Source organism: Acinonyx jubatus, chromosome D1, assembly GCF_027475565.1.
Source record: "Acinonyx jubatus isolate Ajub_Pintada_27869175 chromosome D1, VMU_Ajub_asm_v1.0, whole genome shotgun sequence".
Lineage (NCBI taxonomy): Eukaryota > Metazoa > Chordata > Mammalia > Carnivora > Felidae > Acinonyx > Acinonyx jubatus.
The window spans coordinates 103558221-103580721 of NC_069390.1; the positions used below are offsets into that span (position 1 = coordinate 103558221).

The following is a 22501-nucleotide window of genomic DNA, read 5'->3' on the forward strand; positions in this document are numbered from 1 at the left end:
AGGAAAGAAACCTGTACAACTCTCAATCTCATCAAATGTTTAAAAAGACACATTTAGGGTTTGATAAAAGTATGGTGAATGTGTAAGATTTCCAACCAGCTAGTATTTCCAACTGGACATCACCCCAATCCTCCATGTTCGACATGATCCAAATGGAACCCATTACTTACTGGTTTCCTACCTAATTTCCTCAGTCCTATTAATGGCACCAGTATTTCCCTCATAGTCATCTTTGCCATCTGGCTCTCCTCTATTCTGACATAGTCTCTAGTTTTTACTTGTAACTTCATGTCTGCAAATTCATACCATGGATACACTTCCTCTCCTCTCTTCAGCCCACCTGAAAACCTTCTTTAAATCAGTGTTTTAATTCATGTGGTGTGAGCCAGTAGTTTAAGTCAGTCCACTCTGTTCACAAACACAAAGTGGGTGTACCTCATTATTTAAAAATATGACATTCTTTTACTAAGATAATCAATCATTAATAAACTAAAAGTATTTTAAGGGATGCCTCCTGAAAGAGGCACAAACCTTCGGTACAACCCTGTATCTTTTTCACCAATACTTATTTTTGTTATTCATGCTACAACTAAATTTTCTTATCTCCAAAATCTGGTTAGAATCTAATTCCATCCTGGACACTGCTTTGTCATCACGTACTTTTAGAGACTATGTTCATCTTTGGCACTGCAAATCAGTTCCCTATTCAGGGACTTTGCTCTAACTCTCCTATTCTCAGGTAGTAGAAAAGGATAATGAATACATCTTGGAATTCTAATAGGACATAAATATGTCATGACTATTCTCTGCAAATAGTTCTATTTTCATATCATTTTCTGCCCTTTGCTGTTATTACCCCAGGATTTACTAATTTGGTGTTTCCTGAGATTCACATTCAAGTTCCTATTTTTAGCCTAATATGGTATCATAAATGTGGACTGGTTAAAACAAAAAAGATTTTTAAACAGGTGCCTCAGTTGATAGAGCATTTAACTCTTGATCTCAGGGTTTTGAGTTCAAGCCCCCGTGTTTGGTGTGGAGCCTACTTTAAAAAAAAAAAAAAAAAAAGTATTAATCTGATGCAAAAGCCATGAACATGCCTTAAAACTGAAGAGAAAGAGAATAACCACGGAAATAAAAGTGTTTGGATTTTTTTAGAGCCCTGAAAACAAACAATAAACAAAACCAAACCAGATTACTGAAATTAAAGGAGGCTAATCAGACTGAATTTGTATTAAAAAATGTGGTGTAGCTGGCACAGCCTGAACCTACTTCAGCTTTTATAAACCATCTCTAGCATACAGTGTATCTGGTTTACCTCTCAATTACAAACCTTAAGTGCCTACCAGAAAACAACTTTTAGGCAAATCCACCTTCCAAACCCTGCCAAAGAGTTCAGTTAATTTTATGTTAGGTCAGGAAATAACACAGAGAAGCAATGCTATATCCTTAGGAGAAGGCACAAGTGTCTGAAAGGAACCTGTATGTCACCCTAACATCAGAATTTAACAAAAATCCCATTGCAACTATGATGGCTCTGTGCTAGTTCCAAAAGGTCGACTGGAATCCCTAGCCCCACCAAGACTCCATGAGGTTGTAGGCAGGCAGAGGCCAGCCTTTTAAATCTTGGAGATTTTAACAGAAAGCAAGTAAGAAGTTTGCTTCATCAGTTGTAAGAGCCTCCATCCTGCCTACTTCATGCCAGTGCAGTAGTTACATGGATATTTTAAAGCTTCTCCTACTCTGTATGGAACTCTCCAAGGTTCTGACCCTTCATGGTGGTCTAATAAGAGAGCAGCACTTGGAAAACCAAAGTTCAGGAAAAAACAGAACCATAGGTGTATTGGTCCTGTGCCATTTCTAAATATTGATTCGAAGTCTCACATTCATTTTGGACTTACTCTAACCATTTAAGCCTATCCCTGAGGTACACCGCCTTAGAACATCACTGGTACATCATTAAATCCTATCACATTCTTAGAGTAGCTGGATCTATTCCTTTCTTCCTGTTCCAACCATTCTCCCAAGTCTGCTATTTTAGAATCAGGGTTCAATGGATTGTGGGTGAAGGGTCAGATTTAATTTAACCTTGATCTGTTTGGCTAGATTAGAGCTGATGTAACTGAAGAAATAAATTTCTCTCAGCACTTTAAATATTTCAATCTGCTCCCTTCTTGCTTGCTTGGTTTCTGAAGAGAAGCTGGATATAATTCTTATCTTTGCTCCTTTATAGATAAAGATTTTTTTTTTTTTTGTCCTGGCTTCTTTCAAGATTTCTTCTTTATCTTCGATTTTCTGCTGTTTGAATACGATATACCCAGGTACAGGTTTTTTGGTATTTATCCGGCTTGGTGTTCTTTGAATTTCCTGGGTCTGTGATTTGGTGTCTGAAATTAACATGGGCAAAATTCTGAGTTACTACTTTAAATATTGCTTCTGTTCCTTTCTCTCTTTCTTCTCTCTTCCCCCACTACACGTATTTTGTAGTTGTCACAGTTTTCACATATTTGCTTCCATTTTTTTTCACTCTTTTTTTCTGTTTGCTTTTCAATTTTCAAAGTTTCTATTAATATATCTTCAAGCTCGGAGAGTCTTTCCTTAGCCATATGTAGTCTAATGAGTTCAAAGACATTCTTGATTTTTGTTACAATGTTTTTGATCTCTAGCATTTCTTTTTTCCCCCCCTAACATTTTTTATTCTTTCTCAGAATTTCCATCTTTCTGCTTATATTACTCATCTCTTATTACGTGTTGCTTACTTTTTTATTACAATCCTTAGTATAGCATAGTAGTTTTAAATTCCCAGTTTGATAATCCCAACATCTCCGCATACTTGAGTCTGGTTCTGATACTTGCTATGTCTCTTCAAATTGTGATTTTTGCCTTTCAGTATGCCTTGTAATTTTTTGTTGAAAGCTGGACTTGACATACTGGGTAAGAGGAACTCTGGTAAATAGTGGTGAACTCCATTTACTCAGTAAAGCAACTGGGGTAACTAGCCTTTAGTAGCGTGGTAGTGAGGTATGGGGGACAGAGAAGCATTCTATAGTTGTATGATTAAGTCTCAGTCTTTTCCTATGTGCTTCTTGGTCCTCCCCCAACCCCCACTCAGGTGGGACAGCATGGCTAGAGTGGGCTAGAGTTGGGTGTTTCTCTTCTCCCAGGTTGGTTAGGTTCCATAAAATCCCAATAGGTTAGGCTCTGTAAAATAGTTTTTCTCTTGAGGGCAGGCCTTGTGAAGAAGAACAGAATATGCTGACACATTACAAAACGGTTACTTTTTCCCTTTCCCACCAGGAGCAGAAGGAGACTTTTTTTTCTGATCCTCATTATGAGAACCCGACAGATCTCCTGGAGCTAAGACTCTCAGAAATGTACTCCTCCATCCCCCCTGCCCCATCAAGTTTTTTTTTAACTCTAAGACTTGTCCACACTGAGGTTCTAGCAATTCAGCATTCAGTTTTTCCCATCCTGAACTGGTTCCTGCAGAGCTTTCTGCTTGTGGGCTTCTGCTCTGGTAAGACAGGATTCTCTCCATTTGCCTGTCTGTCTAATTTTGAGGGCAGCAGTCTGCCCTGTGACTTCACTTCTTTGATGAATCAAAGAAGCACTGTTGAATTTTTAGTTTGTTCAGCTTTTTACTTGCTAGGATGGAGTGATGACTTCCAAGCCTCTTACATGCCAGACCAGAATCTGGAAAAATATTTCAAATGTGTAAATTCCTAAGAGCTTTTTCCGCTCCTAGAAAGCACTCTGAAGCCCCAGGCCAAGGAAGAAAAAGGAAAAGATAAGGACAAGATAATGAATAAGAAACAAGAGTTCTCCTGTTCCAATTGTGCCCCTCAGAATCACTCAAAGCAGTTAGGCCATCGTGAGCAGGGAAACAAAAGGCAGTTTACGATTTCCTGAGTGCTATCTCATTTCTCTACTGTCAGAAGTAACCCCAAAAGAACACGTGGAATCTTACCTCCTGTCTCCCACACTGCAGTCTGCCCAGCACCAGTTCATGCTGCCTAATCTTTCCCCCTTGGTGAAAAACAGTAAAAAGACCTGATTTCCCTGAGAAACTGAAAGTCTTTCAAAAACAGTTTTCATAGAAAAATAATGAAAAGGACACAGTTATGCAGAACTAGCTCAAACACTTTATAAGCAGATTAAAGAAGAAAAACTCTGATTTTTATTTCTCATGCATTTTGCCCATACTGGATGGGTAGTGGAAGGCAGAATAACCACAAGACACAGCGGTCTGCCTTTAGCCACTGCCCAGCGACTCTACCTGTATGCTCTGCTTTAGTTTTCTTTTTAGTGCTCTTCACCATTTCCCATTTTGTGTATCTGTTTACTGTATTTCTCTTGCGATGTAAATAAACTCCATGAGGCCAACGATTTTGAACTTTCTCCCCCCGCATATCCTCTAGATCTAAAACAATGCTTAGTATATAATTATGGCTCAATAAGTACTTGTTGAATTAATCCATGAATAAACATTCATTATTATCCCATCTGTATCATCTTCTTCGTACCAAATTACTCCGGCAGCTTCCAAGCAGGACTTTATGCTTCCGGTCTGTCCCGTCTCCAAGTTATCTTATATACAACTCCATTATTTCTACAAAAACACTGCTTTCATAAGGTTATTCCTCTGCTTATGAACACTCCTCTCTGACCTCAGCAGCTCCTCAGTATGATCCATAAAGTGTTAATAGATATTATATGAAAAGAAAGACTTGGTGAGTAGGAAAGTTTGGAAAATACATGATTAGAGATGTTTGCATACAACAGAACTTCTAAGAACCTTTAATGTACTAATGTGTAACGTAAATCTTCTGGAGAAAGATTTAATATTTCCTACCTTGTGACTACAGAATGAATCCTTCTTTCAAGAAGCAGGTTAAGAAAGCACACTTTTGTGAACCACACTGTAGGAAATAGTGGCATATAGAATTATCCAATACCATGTTCAAATGTGGCCCTAAGGGATGTAGGTAAAAACAACAAGAATACAGTTGTCTTTGTGACCATTCCTGTGTTGTATCTCAACCCTCTCCCATATTCTGTGGGTTCTCTTTCTTACCAACAGAGCTCACTAAGCGGGGGAAAGAAAACCCACTTCACACTGCAGATATATGTAATGACATATTATCTTTGAAAAGAAGGGCCTTTCTGGATTTTAACCTACTTTAGTTTTCCTTTTGATCCATAAATAATTTTGTTCTTCAATGAACATATGTTATAGTTTGAATCTTTTGCTTGCATACTCTATCAAAGAGTGTATCATAGGAGATACTTTATTTTTAGATTCATTTTAATAATCAGTATGCATAAATTCAGCAAGATACAGGCCATGGGATATGTGATATTCCTACTAAAAATTAATCTTAAAAATCATATTAAATAACACAGCTTGCATATTAAGTCTTTCAGGTTCAGGTTTTGGAAAAATGTCTTTGTTGGTACTATAATCTTACGTGGCATCCGCACTGTGAACAAGGGACTTTCTCCAAATTATATTCCAAACTTTGCAAAAATTTTCCATGACTCAGTATTTTTTCTTACAGTAGTAAGAAGCATTGTTTCACTGCAATCAATGTATTACTTATTGAAAAGCTCTGAGGAAGGACTGTGTCTACAAGAATTCAGAAAATGTATCCAAAAGAGATATACACCAGATATATTTCAGGATATCTGCCTACCATGCCCTTTTGGGAGATAACTGTAATAAACTTTCATCCTGACACAACTTTAATTTTCTTTAGGTAAAATTCCCACAGTAATTTGCATTTTAAAGGAAGAGGTTATATACCAATGTTTATACCTTTGAACCGAAGGATTTTCTTGCCTTCATCAAAAGACTGACATTCCTTTCTACCTTCCTGATATAAGGCTTCCGTCCCAACTCCAGAGATGGGCCTCATTAGTCTCTGGATAATCCCATTCCCCCTTGCCTGTGATGGGTTTAGGGATGATATATTCTGATGGCTTCTCTTTCTTACCAACAGAGATTATTAACACAAACAAATCTTTAATTGCAAATGTGGCCAATGAAACATGAGGGGACATCTGCTCATTCCCAGAGCAGATTTTAGGAAAACTTTTCTCAGTTTCTCCTAAGAAAAAGCCACAGGAAGAAATGCCCACTTTCCTTTCTGGGCGTTATTATATCTGGATGTGGGGCCTGGAATGGCTGTAGCCATGTCACCGTCAATCCCGACGGTGGTCACGTGAAAGGATGCAGAGAACACAGGGTTCTTTATGACACTGCAGAGTCTCCAACCTACCATCTCTTCAACCTGCCCTTCCTCTAGATTTCCTACTGGAGGAGATAATACATTTCCTCCTTTCTTAGCCAATTTGATTCAGGTTCTTACTATTTGTAGCTGAAAGATTGCTGGATCAGGAAGGGCACTGTGGCTTGGACTGAGTGAGTTGAATGAATTAGACTCCCTCTCTTGGGAAATACACGGCCTGAGAAACAAAGAGAGAAGCTGCCACTTAGTTGTGAGGAACTGAACTGAGAGAGTCTATAAAAACAGGCAACTTGTAGGAGCATTATAAAAGGAACAAAACTGAGGAAGCCAGCTAGGCTAGAGAGAAGAGGGATACAGACATGTATAGCAAGAAGCAGAGAAGCCATTAGAAAGAACAGCACAGCTCCTTGAAGAAAAAGATACTCTTTTAGATTTCTAGTTCCCAGGCTGCTTAGTTAAGCTTTTCTTAACCATGAACTACCAGGAGACATCTCTGTAACCTTATACTGTACTTCCTTTCACCAGAGTTAGATGGAGTATGTTCTCTGTTGCTTAATGAGTCCTGTCTTAGGACATATGAGCATATATGCAAAGGGGAAAGTCAAAATAGACGAAAACTGCAAAATCAAAGGGGCCGAAAATAACAGATGAAGGATGAAAGAATGGCTCCAACAACAGTAAAACTTAACAAGATTGTACAAGTAAATGACAAGTGCACAAAATGATCACATCCGCAGTATCAAACAACTTGGCCCCTGAGAGAGATTAAGCCATGCATCAAAGATGTTCTACACATGGCAAAAAGGTGTCCAGATCCAGCATTTGATTTTCAAATCCTTTCATGACACATTTTTCCCTTTTACTTATTTTTAAGCTTCTGGAAAAGGATGCATGGGCCTGATGTTTTTGCTCTGGAACCTCTCTCATGTGGTGTCTCTTTCCTCCATTCCTCCCCCCACCCCCACCAATGAGTTTTGCTGCTATTACTCCATATTAGCCCTGGCTACATTTCACTTGGGTTACTACAATACTTGTCAAGGTAATCCCCATGGTTGTGGGATCTCCCAATTCCAATACAAATGAATCTTTCTAAGCAGAACTCTATTTCATTCCTCTATTTAAAAATTCTCACGGGGTGCCTGGTGGCTCAGTAGGTTGAGCGTCCGACTTCGGCTCAGGTCATGATCTCACGGCTCGCAGGTTCAAGCCCCACACCGGCTCTGTGCTGACAACTCAGAGCCTGAAGCCTGCTTTGAATTGTTTCTCCCTCTCTGCCCCTCCCCTGCTCACACTGTGTGTGTGTGTGTGTGTGTGTCTCTCTCTCTCAAAAATAAACATACATTAAAAAAAATAAATAAAAAAAAAACATTCTCAGTGCCTCTTCCGTGTTTATGGCATGAATTTACCCCATATTACTCCTTAGCCTAGGTAGTATACAGAAATTCCATGATACATGGTTTTAACACTTCTTTTATGCCTTTCCTATCTCTTCATATTAACATCTCACTGTCCACCTTTCCTCCCCTGTGTGCTCCAGCCAACCTGAACTGCTTTGCTCTCCATATAAACTTCATAATTTTTCTAATTCTGAACTTTAGCTCATGCTATTACTTTTACCTGAAGTTTAGCTCCTAAGCAAAATTCTCTTCTACCTCTAAATGTTCTTCCACCCTAGTAGGCAGCACAAAGAAGTAACAGATTTTTAGAAATAGCAGCATGTTCTAATTACTAAAATCAGCATATAAATGGATCAGAGCAGATACATGCAAAATCACTTTAAGGACTAACAAGTCAGCAATACTTTTCCAAAATAGAAAGATAGAATGCAGTCAGAATGAGAGTTTCCAAGGGCAGCAGCAGTCCAAATGCTATCCAAAGGTGTCAGATACACGCTCTTTTAAATGGTCCTTCAAGTTCCAACTCAAATGCCATCTCATTCAAAAATCCTGCCTTGTCCATTAAGGTCTGTCATTGTTACATGAATAGGTCTCATTTAGTCCAGCAGAACTGAAAGCAGAAAACCACATCTTATTCAATCTATAGTCCACAACACTAAGAACAGTGACTTATAAGTAACAGATGTTCAGTAAATGTCTGTATAAATTTTATTCTCAGGACATTAGAGAATAAAAGCGACACTGAGATCTCCTTTTCTATCTTCAGGTTAAAATAAAAGGAAAGGCCTTTTAAAGGGTTTCTATTCTCAAGGGGAATCTGAGTTAGCTAAACATCTAGTTTAGAGTGTAAAAACAATCAGTGTGTAGCAGTAGATTGAGGGAGGAATCGAAGTTTCTGAGAAAACTTAAGAAAATTGAATGGGAAATGAATTGGGTAACTAGCTTACTAGCAACTCAAGTTAGCGTTTCATAGCTTTGATTAGTTTATTTTTTTGGAATACCAAAATCACTAATAGAAAGGTCATGTACTATGTGCGAGGCATAATGCAAAACAAAATTTCAGATCAGGCATTTCAAAGCGGTAACAAACCAGAAACAAATCGAATAGGTTACTTTGCTTATGAATAACCTGTTTCTTTCCATGAATGAGTTTCTCTAAAAAGAGATGGTAAGTCCTAACGACTGCTATGCCAGTTATCTTCATGAAGCGGTAAACTATCAACTGGTGAGTGGGGGCGACTGGGTGGCTCAGTCAGTTAAGTGTCTGACTTCAGTTCAGGTCATAGACTCGCGGTTTGTGAGTTCGAGTCCCACGTCCAGCTCTATGCTGACAGCTCAGAGCCTGGAGCCTGCTTCAGATTCTGTGTCTCCCTCTCTCTGCCCCTCTCCTGCTCATGCTCTGTCTCTCAAAAACTGAAGAAAGAAAGAAACAAACTGTTGAGTGGTACCTTTGGAGAAGGTGGGAATGTGCAACAAAGGACCTTCAAGTCCTCTAACAGCCACAACATGGTACCCTTGTGTTAGGCCTAAGGGCATTTGATATGCTGAACAAAATTATCTACATATGAATACATTCAGGTCGATAAACCTTCTGGGTAAACTGAAAAATAACACATTCTCTAATAAATAACTAAAACTATTTATAGCAGAGAAATGGATAAAAGCAATATAAGTATGTTTTGGACTGACTGTCTTGGTCCATAAAAGCACAATTTTAGATCAAAACAGTAATCATCAATGCTAGATAGTCAATTCTTTCAAATTCTTTAATGAACATTTACATAGTGTTTACAATATACTGTGGGCTAAAGACTGCCACGAGCTAGAAATACAAGCATAAATAAGAAATATTTATTGCCCTCCAAAACTTTAATCTAGTAGGAGAGACAGACCTAGAAGCATACAATTATTAAATGGCAAGTACAGCATTGAGAGATACCACAGAGAAGTGACCTCTTCCTAGCCTACCTAGCACAAGGGAGTCCAGAGAGGATTTTCAGGCCATTGTTCTGTCAGTAACCCCTATCACCACTACCATTATCATCTTCAAAAGCCCCAGTATATACAGCCAAATAGTAAGCAACAGACTACCCACACAGATTTTAAGCAAAACTTAATATAAAAAATGGAAATGAAGATATTACTAATATGCCCTGAGCTATATAAAGAAGAGGTCAGATTTCACTGGAAGATGAGGTGACCAAAGCAAGAAAAACATTTTTTTTTAATTTAAATATTTAAGTTAAAAAAATCTTTAAAAGTCCTGTCCCTCATGTATGTATCATTTGTCTGTGTGTGCATATATATGTATGTATGTATGTACGTGTGTGTGTGAATATGTATATACAGGCACACATATATGAATGAAAGATTTACTGATTAACAAAGAGTTTGCTGTGTTGCAGAATAACGTTTTAAATGTTTTTTACAATTTTTTAAAAATGTTTATTTAGTTTTGAGACAGAGAGAAACAGCACGAGTGGGGGAGGGGCAGAGAAAGAGGGAGACACAGAATCTGAAACAGGCTCCAGGCTCTGAGCTGTTAGCACAGAACCCTATGCGGGGCCTGAACCCACGAACTGCGAGATCATGACCTGAGTTGAAGTCGGATGCTCAACCGACTGAGCCACCCAGGTGCCCCAATGTTATAAATGTTTTGATTAAATTTTCTCTCAAAGGAATTTGTATTCTGAAATCAGATTTCATACTCATAATTATTTTCTAAAGGGTATCGATGGTGAAAAATAAAAACAGTCCTTACCTGGGGAGGCAAATTTCACCTCACGTTAAACATAAAGTCAGATCCTCCATGAAGTTTTTCTACTCTAAAAATGTGAAGCTGATGGGTGTACAGATTCTTAATAAGACGCCACAGATGGACATGGTTAGTGAAACATGGTTTAAGACTGAGAAGAGGCAGTTGATGACAAGCAGAAAAATGTACAGTTCTCACTTACATTTAGGTGTGGGGAACTAATTTAAAAGCTACTGGAGACGCCTGTCTTAGAATTCTAAAACAATGTGTAAAGAAGTTCCTTTATACCGATTAAACTAGCATAATATGAAAGAGTTTACCTTTTATTTGAAATAACTTGTAACTGGGTTTTTACATAGATAGAACTATAAACAGGGTACTAAATGACAAAATCAAACAACGAAGTCAAGAAATATGTAAGGAAAAAGAGGCACGTGGTTAGTACCTATTTTGGCTAAACAAGCTGACACAGGCCAAATACTGTTTGAATAATAATGACTGAAATCTTGGAGCAGTATCTACCGCAGACAGTAAAAACCTGCAGCGTAGGAGATCAGACATCAGATATTTCAACAAGCAAATGTGTATCACAATAAACGAAATCAGCTACTCCAAACCAGACATCTAAGTTTCTTTTTTTCCTTTTTTTTTCCATAAAAATTCATCCTATCAGTAGAGATTCTAAAAGCTTTTTTTCGCCCCTTTAAAAATGTTTATTTTGTACTGAAAAGCACTGAAATAACAAAGCAGAAATTCCTCTAAGAGGAAATAATAAGATCATTTTATGGAGCAGATATTTAGTAACACAAACTTTACCATAATCATGTTTTACCGAAACAATTTCTATATTTGCTTTCCCCACAGTTTTTTTTGTTCCAAATTTTTAACCATGGACCCCAACTTATAATTAACTTTAGAATGCTAAAACACACATGCAGGTGACATAGAATGGCTAACCAAAAAAAATGGAATAAAGCAAAGTGAAATCAGAAAGGTGTTTATACAGATGACTTAAAAAATTGCAAGTAACTTAGAAGGAGAGGAAAGACAGATCTGAGAAGGAAAAAAGACAACTCACATCAAAGAAACCTCCCAGCTTGTTCCACAGTGGTCCTAAAATTACTGGTGGAACGTTCTGGTACCAGCGTTGAAACTGGATCAAATCTATTTTCTTTGGCATAAGTTGTTGCTACAAGTGACCATTTCTCACTGCTTTAAGTTCTTGAAAGTTTCTGTGCAAGGCAAAATACACAATCCCTTCTGTGTTCAATCTGATCTCCATCCTGTGAGGACAACAAGCCTCCATTAAACCAATGTTAGGAGCCTCTTCTCTGAAAATGCCAATTATCTTTCCCAATACCCTTCTTGTTGGATTTTCTTTTTTCTCCTGCTATTGGAACAATTCTTCTGGGGCAGAGGAAGGATGGTACCAGGGTGGAGGATCAAGTTACTCAGCATTTCTGAGCTAAGGAGGGAAAATGACAGGCTGCTTTTCTCACTCTATGGTTTCCAGAATGATTCCAAAAATGACAACATTCAAATGTAAGTATGAAGTTATTTTTACGATGTACAGTATGATTGAAGGATCTCCAACTAAACTGTCTTTTCAGAAAAGAAATAACAATGTCCTTTCCTATTACCTCTATAGTTGGATGATGGTCTTCTGTCTGTTCTGCTCTTGGAAGGGCCCATCTTTCTGGTGGAGGGAAAGGGTAGTCGGTCCCAGGGTTGAGGTTTAAGTTACTGAGCCCTCTACCAGTATTGCTGAGCAGAAGGAAAGAGAGACTGCTGTGTCTTCCCGGAAATTTTCTTCATGGGGCATCTGGAAAGACTCAGGATTCAGCTGGGTTAAAATAAACTTCGTGATTGGTTCATGGAAGCCAAGTCACAGCTTGAAGCTCCTCCTTGGATCTGTGGGTCTAGACAGGAAGGTGATGCTCAAGACTCTCAAATTGCTGAAAGTTGGCCCAGAAAGGACTCCCACCAAGTTTCAGCCTTCTAAGAGTTTTAAAAGAAAAAAGTGAGGTAATCTGACATTAAGGATCTCTATGTACTAGAGACTGGGCTAAGAAATGAGGACACAACAATGAATAAAAATCTAGAATATCTAATTTCAAAAACACAGTGTAATGAAGGAAAGAGACAGGTGAAATATGTTTCAACACTATGATACAGATGTTAGCATAGTTTTAATGGAGCAGGAAAAGGTAGCACCCAAGTCTTTAATCTACTGGGAGCTTCCTTCTTTTCTAAAACACTGTCCTAATTCTTAACGTAGACTTCAAAGTCCTCCAAGTACTCTATATTACAACCTATGTTTTCCAGTATTACAAATATTGCCAGTCCACAGGGAACTTGTTCACACTTCCATGATTTCATATGTATCATTCTTATTGTCAAGAATATTCTTCCACCTCCTATCCATTAGTCCTTACTATTTGTCTTTACATACTCAAACTATGTAGCAACATAGTATGTACAGTGGTTCTCATGTGTTAGTTAGCGGTTCATAAGAATCACATTGGGAAGCTTGGTAGAAAGGCCAAGTCTTGGATCCTATACCCAAGAAATACAATTCAGCAAGGTCTGATATGGGACCTAGAAATCTTTTTACACAGTTACCAATATAATTTTGATGTCTGGTCTACGAAACGTGACTCTGACAAACACTACTGTAATGGTTAAGGGCATGGGTTTTTTAGTCAAGCCTCATTTGAGTTTGAATCCTATCTTTTCCATTTATTAACTATGTTATCACGGGCAAATTTGTTTTCCCACTAAGTCTCCTTTTCCTCCTCCATATGAGGATGATGGTAACATATCCAACTACGTATGTCTTAAATGGGACAAGAAATACAAACAGGTAGCAGAGGGCCTGGGACAAGGTAATTATTCAATAACTATTACTGTTATTAGCATTATTAACAGCAATTTAGAAGTCAGCTTTCTAATCAAGGCCATCTGAATCTGGCTGGTTCTGTCTCTCCAAACACTTATATTAGATGCTCTGTTACAGAAATCCAAATTGCTCTCATTCACATCTAAGTAGTTCATGTTTTTCACGATAACTTGTGTAAAAGTAGAGCAGTGAGCCAAAGGCAGCACAAAGTCCCAAGATCATATTCATGACATACTGTCTATCACCAGGATTCTTGGCAAAATTGCAAACTAGGAGATTTGATTTTGGTGCTCTACCAATTTCTTTCATTTGTCCTCTCCTGCATCTCCCTCACATAAAAGTGACCCACTGCCTGTAAAGATGTTAAAAAGTCAGAAGTGATTAATTTTGGCCATAGCTCCCTAGCCACCAATTTCCCATAGATTTAGTGTATCCAATGATAAGATTTAAAGTTATATGTGTCTTCTGTGTTAACTCAAGATTTGATTACAGTGCTTTATATATGTGTAAACACACACATTGTTTTATATATAGAAAAACAATGTATGTATATACACGCATATATAAATGTTGTCTTTTATTACTGTATGTTTTTCAGTATATACTCAATACATGTGACACGTTTTTAAAGCAAGTGCTTAGATGAGATCTTAGAAGTACCTGTATCATCTTCAATCATGAAGTTATATGGGATACATAAATGTATGAAAAGCTGATACTGGCTCCTTGGTACAGCTAGTAATTACTTTTTTTTTTTTTTTAGCTACTAATTACTCTTATGTAGCATTTACACAATGATTTTGGAGTAACAAATTATTTCCATTAAAATTATCAGTCCAGTCCATATACTTCAACGTAATAAAGGCCAAATACGAAAAACTCAGAGCTAACATATTCAATGGTGAAAAAGAGCAATTCCTCTAAAATCACAAAAAGGACAAAGATGTCCATTCTCACCATTTTTATTCAACATAGTACTAGAAGTCCTAGCTACAGCAATCAAATGAAAAAAAAAAATTAGAGATACCTATATTGGTAATGAAAACTGTCACTACATACAGATAACATGATACTACAGACAGAAAAATCCTAAAGCTCCACCAAAAAACTATTAGAATAAATCAAGTCAATAAAGTTGAAAGATATAAAACTAATATCCAGAAATTGGTAGTGTTTTACTAACAATAAAGTAGCACAAAGAGAAATTAAGAAAACAACACCGTTTACAATTGCACCAAAAAGAAAAAATACCTAGGAATAAACCTAACTGAAGAAATGAAAGATCTGTTCTCTGAAAACTATAAAGAGGTGATGATAGAAATTGAAGATAACACAAACAAATGGAAAGATATTCCACATTAACGTATTGCAAGAATATTGTTAAAATGTCCACATTACCCAAAGCAATCTACAGATTCAACACAATCCCTATCAAAACAACAACAGCATTTTTCACATAACCAGAACAAATAATCCTAAAATTTGTATGGAACTATAAAAGACCCGGAATAGTCAAAGCAAACCTGAGAAAGAAGAACATAGCTTCAGGTATCACAATTCCAGATTTCAAGATACACTACAAAGCTGTAATACTCAAAACAGTTTGGTATTGGCACAAAAATAGACACACAGATCAATGAAACAGAACAGAGGGCCCAGAAATAAACCCACGCTTAATTGGTCAACTAATCTACAACAAAGCAGTAATGAATATACAATGCAGGAAAAGACGGTCTCTTCGACAAAATGGTGCTGGGACAACAGGGCAGGGCAGCTACAGACCCTGCGAAGTCATCCTGGCCAGAGTAACATACTTGCCACGGACAGAGCCAAAATCACAACTTACTATACTGAATCAAATTAATCAAACTAAAGTGTCTGCCATATTACAGGTGTTCAGTGCCTATCTGCTGAATGACTGAATCAATATACGGTGAGTGGTTACCTTTATATACATCAACCAGACTAAAAAGAAATAAGTGCATTATTTTTTTTATTTTTATTATTTTTAAATGCATTTTTAAAACCTGAAACTAAAAACAAGTGAGTTTCCCATTAGAACTCAGTTAAAGCCTATCTTAATTCCTACAGATCTCTACATGAATAACTCAAATTTCAATTACTTTAATTTTACTTCAGTGAATTAAAGACCAATCTTCCTTGCATGTGGTAGGTGAAATATTAAGTGTTTTAGTGAGGGATATGTAGCTTTAGGCAACTTAACAATATAATAAATCTAGCTCTGAACTCAGAAGTGCTGTTAACAAAAGAGGTGCACTACAAGCAATAAAAATCAATTTTTATATATACAATCAAAGACAGAAAACACAACTTTTCCTCTATGCCAAACTCATAATGAAACACTACTATTTCCAGAAGATTCACACCTACGAAGACCACTTGTATTGTACGGTATATATATTATACATATTTGTATTAGGTAAACATAAAAGTAGAGCTCACTTTGGTTTTAGCTATATTGAATACAATCTTTCTTGCAGTGTATTTTTTTTTACTCTCATTTACCTTATATAATTTTATGGTAAGCAGTTTTCCTATTTTAAACATAATAACCTAGGGAAAAACAAGCAACACGGTCAATGAAAATAACTGTAATAATAATTTGTGTTTTGATGTTTGAATCACTGGAGGTCTGAACAGAAAAAAATGGAAGAGGTTGAAAATGCTTATTGAAGAAGATCAATAAAATGGGGTGCCTGGGTGGCTCAGTCAGTTAAGTGCCTGACTTTGGCTCCAGTCATGATCTCACAGTTCGTGGGTTCGTGCCCTGCGTTGGGCTCTGTGCTGACAGCTCGGAGCCTGAAGCCTGCTTTGGATCCTCTGACTCCCTCTCTCTGTGCCCCTCCCCTGCTCGCACATGCTCTTTCTCTTTCTCTCGCTCAAAAATAAACATTAAAAAACTTTTTTAAAGATCTTAAATAACAGCAAGTAGAATATATAACTACTGATAGTCATGTGTTTCTATAAAGAGCAGAGATTTTCTTCTACTTGTTCAGGAAGTTCATAATAGAGATAGTTTAACCAAATCAAGAGTTGAAATCTGGTTGCCCAGAAAAGCCAGAGAAAAAGATAACTCATTTGCTGAAACTAAGATTTAAAATATATCGAAATAAACGATATTAAGCGATAGCTGATCAGCATACTGACATAAGGTATGTCCATCTACTAATCCAATGTTTTATGGGGAAAGGATCTACAGTCAAGCAATAAAGCTTTCAAGACAAATCAACTGTTTGTAGTTAATGTTGAGAAGATACTAAGTGCCTTGAATTAGTGTTTTTAGTAAATCAGTAAATTATATTTTTCTGCCTGTCTTCATTCCCTAGATCAACTTCTGGATGTACAAAGATTTCTAAGTGTTCCTAGAATAGTTAAAAAATTTTTTTTTAATGATAGAACTATTCCGGAGAAAAGATCTTCTTAGCTATGAAAAAGTGATGTTAAAAAAGTACTAGCAGGGGGCGCTTGGGTGGCTCAGTTGGTTAAGCATCCAACTCTTGGTCTCTGCTCTGGTCATGATCTCACAGTTCATGAGACCAAGCCCTGCATTGTGCTCTGCACTCACATCAAGAAGCCTGCTTGGGATTCTCTCCTCTCTCTCTGCGTATGCATGTGTGCTACTCTTTCTCTCAAGATAAATACATATTTAAAAAATAAATAAATAAATCATAAAAAGCCTTCTCTGCTCCCACCATCACCATGACACTGCTATCACCACTTGCACCATCACAAGGACTCCCAATTGGCACAACACAAGTAGATGTAGATGTTGGAACTGCATCTCTATTGTCCTCTGTCATTTATAAAATACTCTCACATACACTGTATCGCTTAGGCCTCATGAATGAATGTGTATGTTAATTTCCTATTAGGTTACTTCAGTAAGCAAGTATTATTAGATGATACAGCAGATGACAGAACTTAAGTACATAATGGAGCTAGGATAATTACATGGCTCTCCTGGTATCTAGTTAAGGGACTTTCCCCCTAGAGTATTATAAACTTCAAGTATTCAAATACGTTCACTTGGTTACCTGTGGTTATCTTGGTAGATGTTACCTGACCTGGGAAAAAATAATTTGCTACATACTTATAATAACAATATATGTCATTTTAGAACACAGTGGTCACCAGCTCAAGTGTATAGTACATGATTAGCAGATTCAAAGTCAGTATAGACAGATACAAGGAGTACGTGCAAGGATCAACAAAATGCTGCACTCACAGATGGAGAGACAAATGCGCAGAAAAAAGAACGGAACTACGTGACACTACCCTAACCAGTTGCAGTATGCTAAAATATAATAGGCGCTAGAACACTGGAACTGACAAGCTACATAACATATCAATTATACAATATGTGTAGCCTGACAGAACTTAGAGAAGAGTAAAAAGTATTCATTTTGCTGACTACCAATTCAAGAACACAAACACTGACAGGGAGATTATAATTGGTAAACAAGACATATATTCCAGCAATAGGATATACTTGTCACAGCCTCCCGTCTAGTTGGACTTTCTCCAAAAGATCTACACTCTAAACTGTCTTCTGAACTTAAACCGCAGAGCTATCTCATAATTTTCCCCACGAAAATATACTTATTTTCACCAATAGTAAAATCTTTGCCTACTCACTATGAAAAAATCTTCAAACCCAGAAACAAAGTACAAATGACAGCCCCCCTATAATCCCACTCCTCAGACGTACAACTGGACAGCTCAATTCGTATTTTCCAAACTCTTCCCTGTCTATGAAAATATGCATTTGTAATGAAATATAAACATTGTTTGTATATCTTTGTCATATAAATACGCCATTATCAGTATAAACCATGTATTATATAAATTGCTTCACACAGTGAACAGTATTAAATAGTAATGATTTGAAAACCTAAATGCAATACCACACTCAGTATTTTTCAATTTATTTTTCTCATAACAATTTATCATTTAACTTTATTGATTCTCTAATTCCAAGGGCAATTCTTTCACAGCTGCATTTTATTCAGAAAAAGAAATTTCATTTACTACATGATACAAATAGAATAAACCATTTTTTTAAGACTCTAGACTTATTTTCACTTATAATCCGCCCCCAAGCTTCAATACACAAAAGGACTATTTTGACTATTTAACATATAGTTCTGACTAATTGTATCTGACATAAAATTAGTATTCAAGTGAAAAAATCTGACAAAGATTTAATCTGTCATATGTCTAGAAAGCAATCTGTAACAAAAGCTTGAATGTTTGGCCCAAAAATTTCATTTCTAGTCATTTATCTTCAAGAAATAATTAAAAACATGTTCAAAGACTTAGTTTCAAGGACATTCATGGTAATGTTGTCTATAATAGTGGAAAAGATCTAAATGCCCATTCGCAAATAATTGGTTAAATACATTACACTTGACGGATTACTATACAGTGACCGAAAATAATTTTATAGAAGTATATTTACTGACCTAAAAACATTTTCTTGAGATATGGGGGTGGGGGGGGTGGGTGGGTGGGTGTGTGTACAAAAGTATACTTATATTTCTTAGGAAGTTAAATATACACCTATCATTTGATCCAACCACTTCATTCCCAAGTATTCAACCAAAAGAAAAGTATACATCTACACACAGATTTGTAGATTAATGATTAAAGCAATTTTATTTGTAATAGCCAGAAACTGGAAACAAACTAAATATCCATCAACAGGTGAATGAGTAAATATATTGTTATCCAAACAAGGGAATACAACTAAGCTTCAAAAGGAACTACTGATACATGCAACCCTACAGATGAATCTCAAAATTATACCGAGTAAAAGTAACCAGACAAAAATGAGAGTACATACTATATGTAGAATTCATTTATATACAATTCTAGAATTCTAGAAGCTAATCTACAGTGACAGACAGCAAGTCAGTGTTTGCCTGGGGTGAGGGGATGAAGAGGTACAGGTGAGAGGGAAGGACTACAAAGGGATATAAGGAAACTTTCTGTATGTCAACTGTACCTCAATAAAGCTGTCAAGTAACACACACAAACTAAACTTATGCTATCATACCACTGCTTTGTTTGAAATATAAGACCAAATGCAGAAGTCCCTACAACACAAACATGCAGTTTAATGAATTACTTTTATCACGCAGAGAACTACCACTACGATCAAGAAATCCAAGTGTCACCGCCACTCTCCCCTTGCTCATCACGGCCCCCTCCCTCCTTTCAGAGGCAACCCTATCCTGACTTTTATGGTAATCACTTCTTCTTCTACTTCTCCTTTTTAAAAAAGTTTTATTTATTTATTGTGAGAGCATGCTTGTGAGCAGGGGAGGGGCAGAGAGAGACAGGTAAGAGAGAGAATCCCAAGCAGCATCCACACTGTCAGTGCAGAGCCCAGCGTGGGGCATGATCCTATGAACTGGGAGACCATGACCTGAGCCCAAATGAAGAGTCAGACGCTTAACCAACTGAGCCATCCAGGTGCCCCTTCTTTTTCTTTTTTAAAAGAACAATTGTACTAAGTATGAATCCCCAAGCAATATAGCTTACTTTTTACATATTTGGGGGTTTTAAATGAACAGAATGTGTTCTTTTGTGTTTTCCTCAGCAACATGTTTTTAAGAGTCATTCATAAAGCGTAGTACATTAGTCTTTGCTGAAGAATATTCTATTGTACGAATATACCATCATGTATTTGTCCATTCTGCTGGTGGACATTTTGATATTTCTGCTTTAGGACTAATAACAACAATACTGCTGTGAATATTCTTTTAGGTGTGCCCTGGTATATGTACATGAAATATAGTGAAATTTTTAGGTCCAGGGTATATATTTTTTTGAATTTATTTATTAATTTACACACTACCAACAGTATATGAGAGGTCCTGTAGCTCCATATCCATGCATTCCCTTTACAGCCCTTATTGCTACCTGAGAATTTGTTACTTTTACTTGTTTACTATCCCTCTTCTCCCACCATAGACTGTAGCCTGCATCAGAGCAGGCACTTGGCCTGTCTTGTCCACTGCTCTCCTCCCAGCATATACAACAGTGACTGGAACAGTGCCTGACACAATAGCAGCTGAACAAGTATTTGCTGAACTACCAAACAAATAAATGAAAACTCCAGCCCATTAGTGTCTTTGGCCAGAGTGAAGCAGAAGGACAAATGGCTTCGCTCAGTGACTCCAAAAATGCTTAGATATTATGTAATAAAAAATGGACGTACAATTACTTAAAAATCATGAGTCAGCCACAGAAAACTATGTACATATACCAAGAATAAAAGCGGAAAGAAACAAATTAAAACTTAGGAATATTTGTCTTGGGGCACTAAAAAGTCTTTTTCTCCCTTCTCCTCACCTTCACCCCTACCTTTTACAGATTTTCCAAAATTTCTTCAATCAATACTTTCGTAAAAAAAGGTAAACTTAAAAATACACAATACCAATGAAAAAGAAGGAACTACTGATGCATATGATAACGTGGAAGAATCTCCTAGACATAAGGCAGAGTAAAAAGAAGTGGACACAGAGCACTACTCTATGTGAAATTCAAAAACAGGCAAAGCTAACCTATGGTGACAGAAATAAGACTCACGGTTATTCTTGTGGGCATACTGACTGGGAGGAAATTCTAGAGTGATGGAAAGGTTTTTTATCTTATCTTAGGAGGTAGCTACCTTAGAGGATATATATGCAGAAAATGTATCAAGCTATAAACTTAAGATGTATGCACTCTTTGTACATAAATTACACTTTTAAAAAGAGGAAACCATGTAAGTGAAGAATGACTAGATAGGAACAAAAAAGGAAAACAGGTTTTGTGAATTTCTGATGTTTTGTAACCATGCTATTCGTATTCCAATTAAAATAAACAAGAGAGATTCAGAAAGCTTTTAAGTGTGCTAGTCACTAAAGCAGAGTTGGATTTGTAAGTCAAATTCCTCATACCACATAGAAAAGCAAACCCTCACTGATAGTTTCTGAGTCTTTTTGCTGTCCTCTTCAGATTCCTCCACATTCTTCAGCATGAGACATATTGTACACTTAGGATATAAGTTTGGAAATAAACTAAGAGGTGAACATGTAGCAGAGCTTTTCTCATTCCAAACAAATGTGAATTTTCTGAAATCAGTGATAATCATAACTGCTCTCAGCAAGGGAAATGCTGACAGCAGTCACTTAAAGTATGAGAAATATGCCACGTGGCCAATATGTTAGGAAAAATGTTTCCCTCTTCTTCAGTTCCTTTTGGGAAAATACTATTTCCTATATCTGTTAGAAACCGCAGCAGACATAATATGTCTTAGATATATGCCTTACTATAATGCTGACAGGTTTTTTTTGGGGGGGGCGGGGGTTTACAAAGTACTTGTCTACTTTTTGTCAATCAGTAAAATCAGTATTCAAAAATTACTAGTCCATTATCATAAAGTTGTTACTGAAAAATAAAATCTATTCACACATTGTAATGACTGCCTGATCACTCTACATTTTAAAATATAACACACCTTAGAAACAAGGCAAGTCGTATTCACTCAACTACTGACTGCCTGTTAATGTGGCAGACACTTTACCGGGTGATGAGGATATAGAAATTGAGTGAGATACAGACTCTGCCCTTGAGAAAAGCAAAGTGGAGGAGGAAAAAGATACATGAGCTGATAATGGTACTTTACAAGAGACAAAACCATGAGAATGTGGATGAATTAGCTTTAGATTAAATTGGCAACTGTACACAGGCTAGATGGATAAGGGAGATACCGGAGGCAAGAGAGCACTGGGAATGCTAATCAGGAGCTAAAAGTGAATTAAGGAGGAACTAAAGGAAATATAATGAGCAGAAATGAGAAATATTTCAAAGAAAAAATGTGTAAGACTAGGCAACTAACTAGATATAAACATGAAGGAAGAGTCAAAGATACTCAGCGGTGATAAGCATGTCAAACTAGTGACAGAACTCTGGACACAAGAAGAGCTTATTTAGAAGAAGAGAAGGTAATGTGCTCAGCTTTGTAATTTATTTTCCAGATATCAAGGCAGAAGTAAGAACCTGGAGTTCAGGCAATGTAAAGGCTCAGGTCAAAGATTTGAGCATCATCTCAGGCAGTAAAGCTTTTGGAATACAGGTGCTCAGAGTGGGAGAATGCACAGAACTCTTTCTCTCAGGGGACAGGAAAATAGAG

The 22501-nt window shown here is 37.0% G+C and overlaps 1 protein-coding gene across 4 annotated transcripts in view; it reads right to left on the reverse strand.

Annotated features, from left to right (window-relative positions):
- SIK2 (salt inducible kinase 2) overlaps positions 1 to 22501 on the reverse strand; it is a 121988-nt gene that overhangs the window by 59149 nt on the left and 40338 nt on the right. The window contains exon 1 of one of the 4 annotated variants that reach the window (XM_027036477.2): positions 12041 to 12236. The exons of the other annotated variants lie outside the window; for them this stretch is intronic. Coding sequence (XP_026892278.1) covers positions 12041 to 12092 — 52 coding nt within the window. The 5' untranslated portion in view covers positions 12093 to 12236. Of the gene's footprint in view, positions 1 to 12040; positions 12237 to 22501 lie in introns of those variants that run through there. 4 annotated transcript variants of the gene reach the window in all.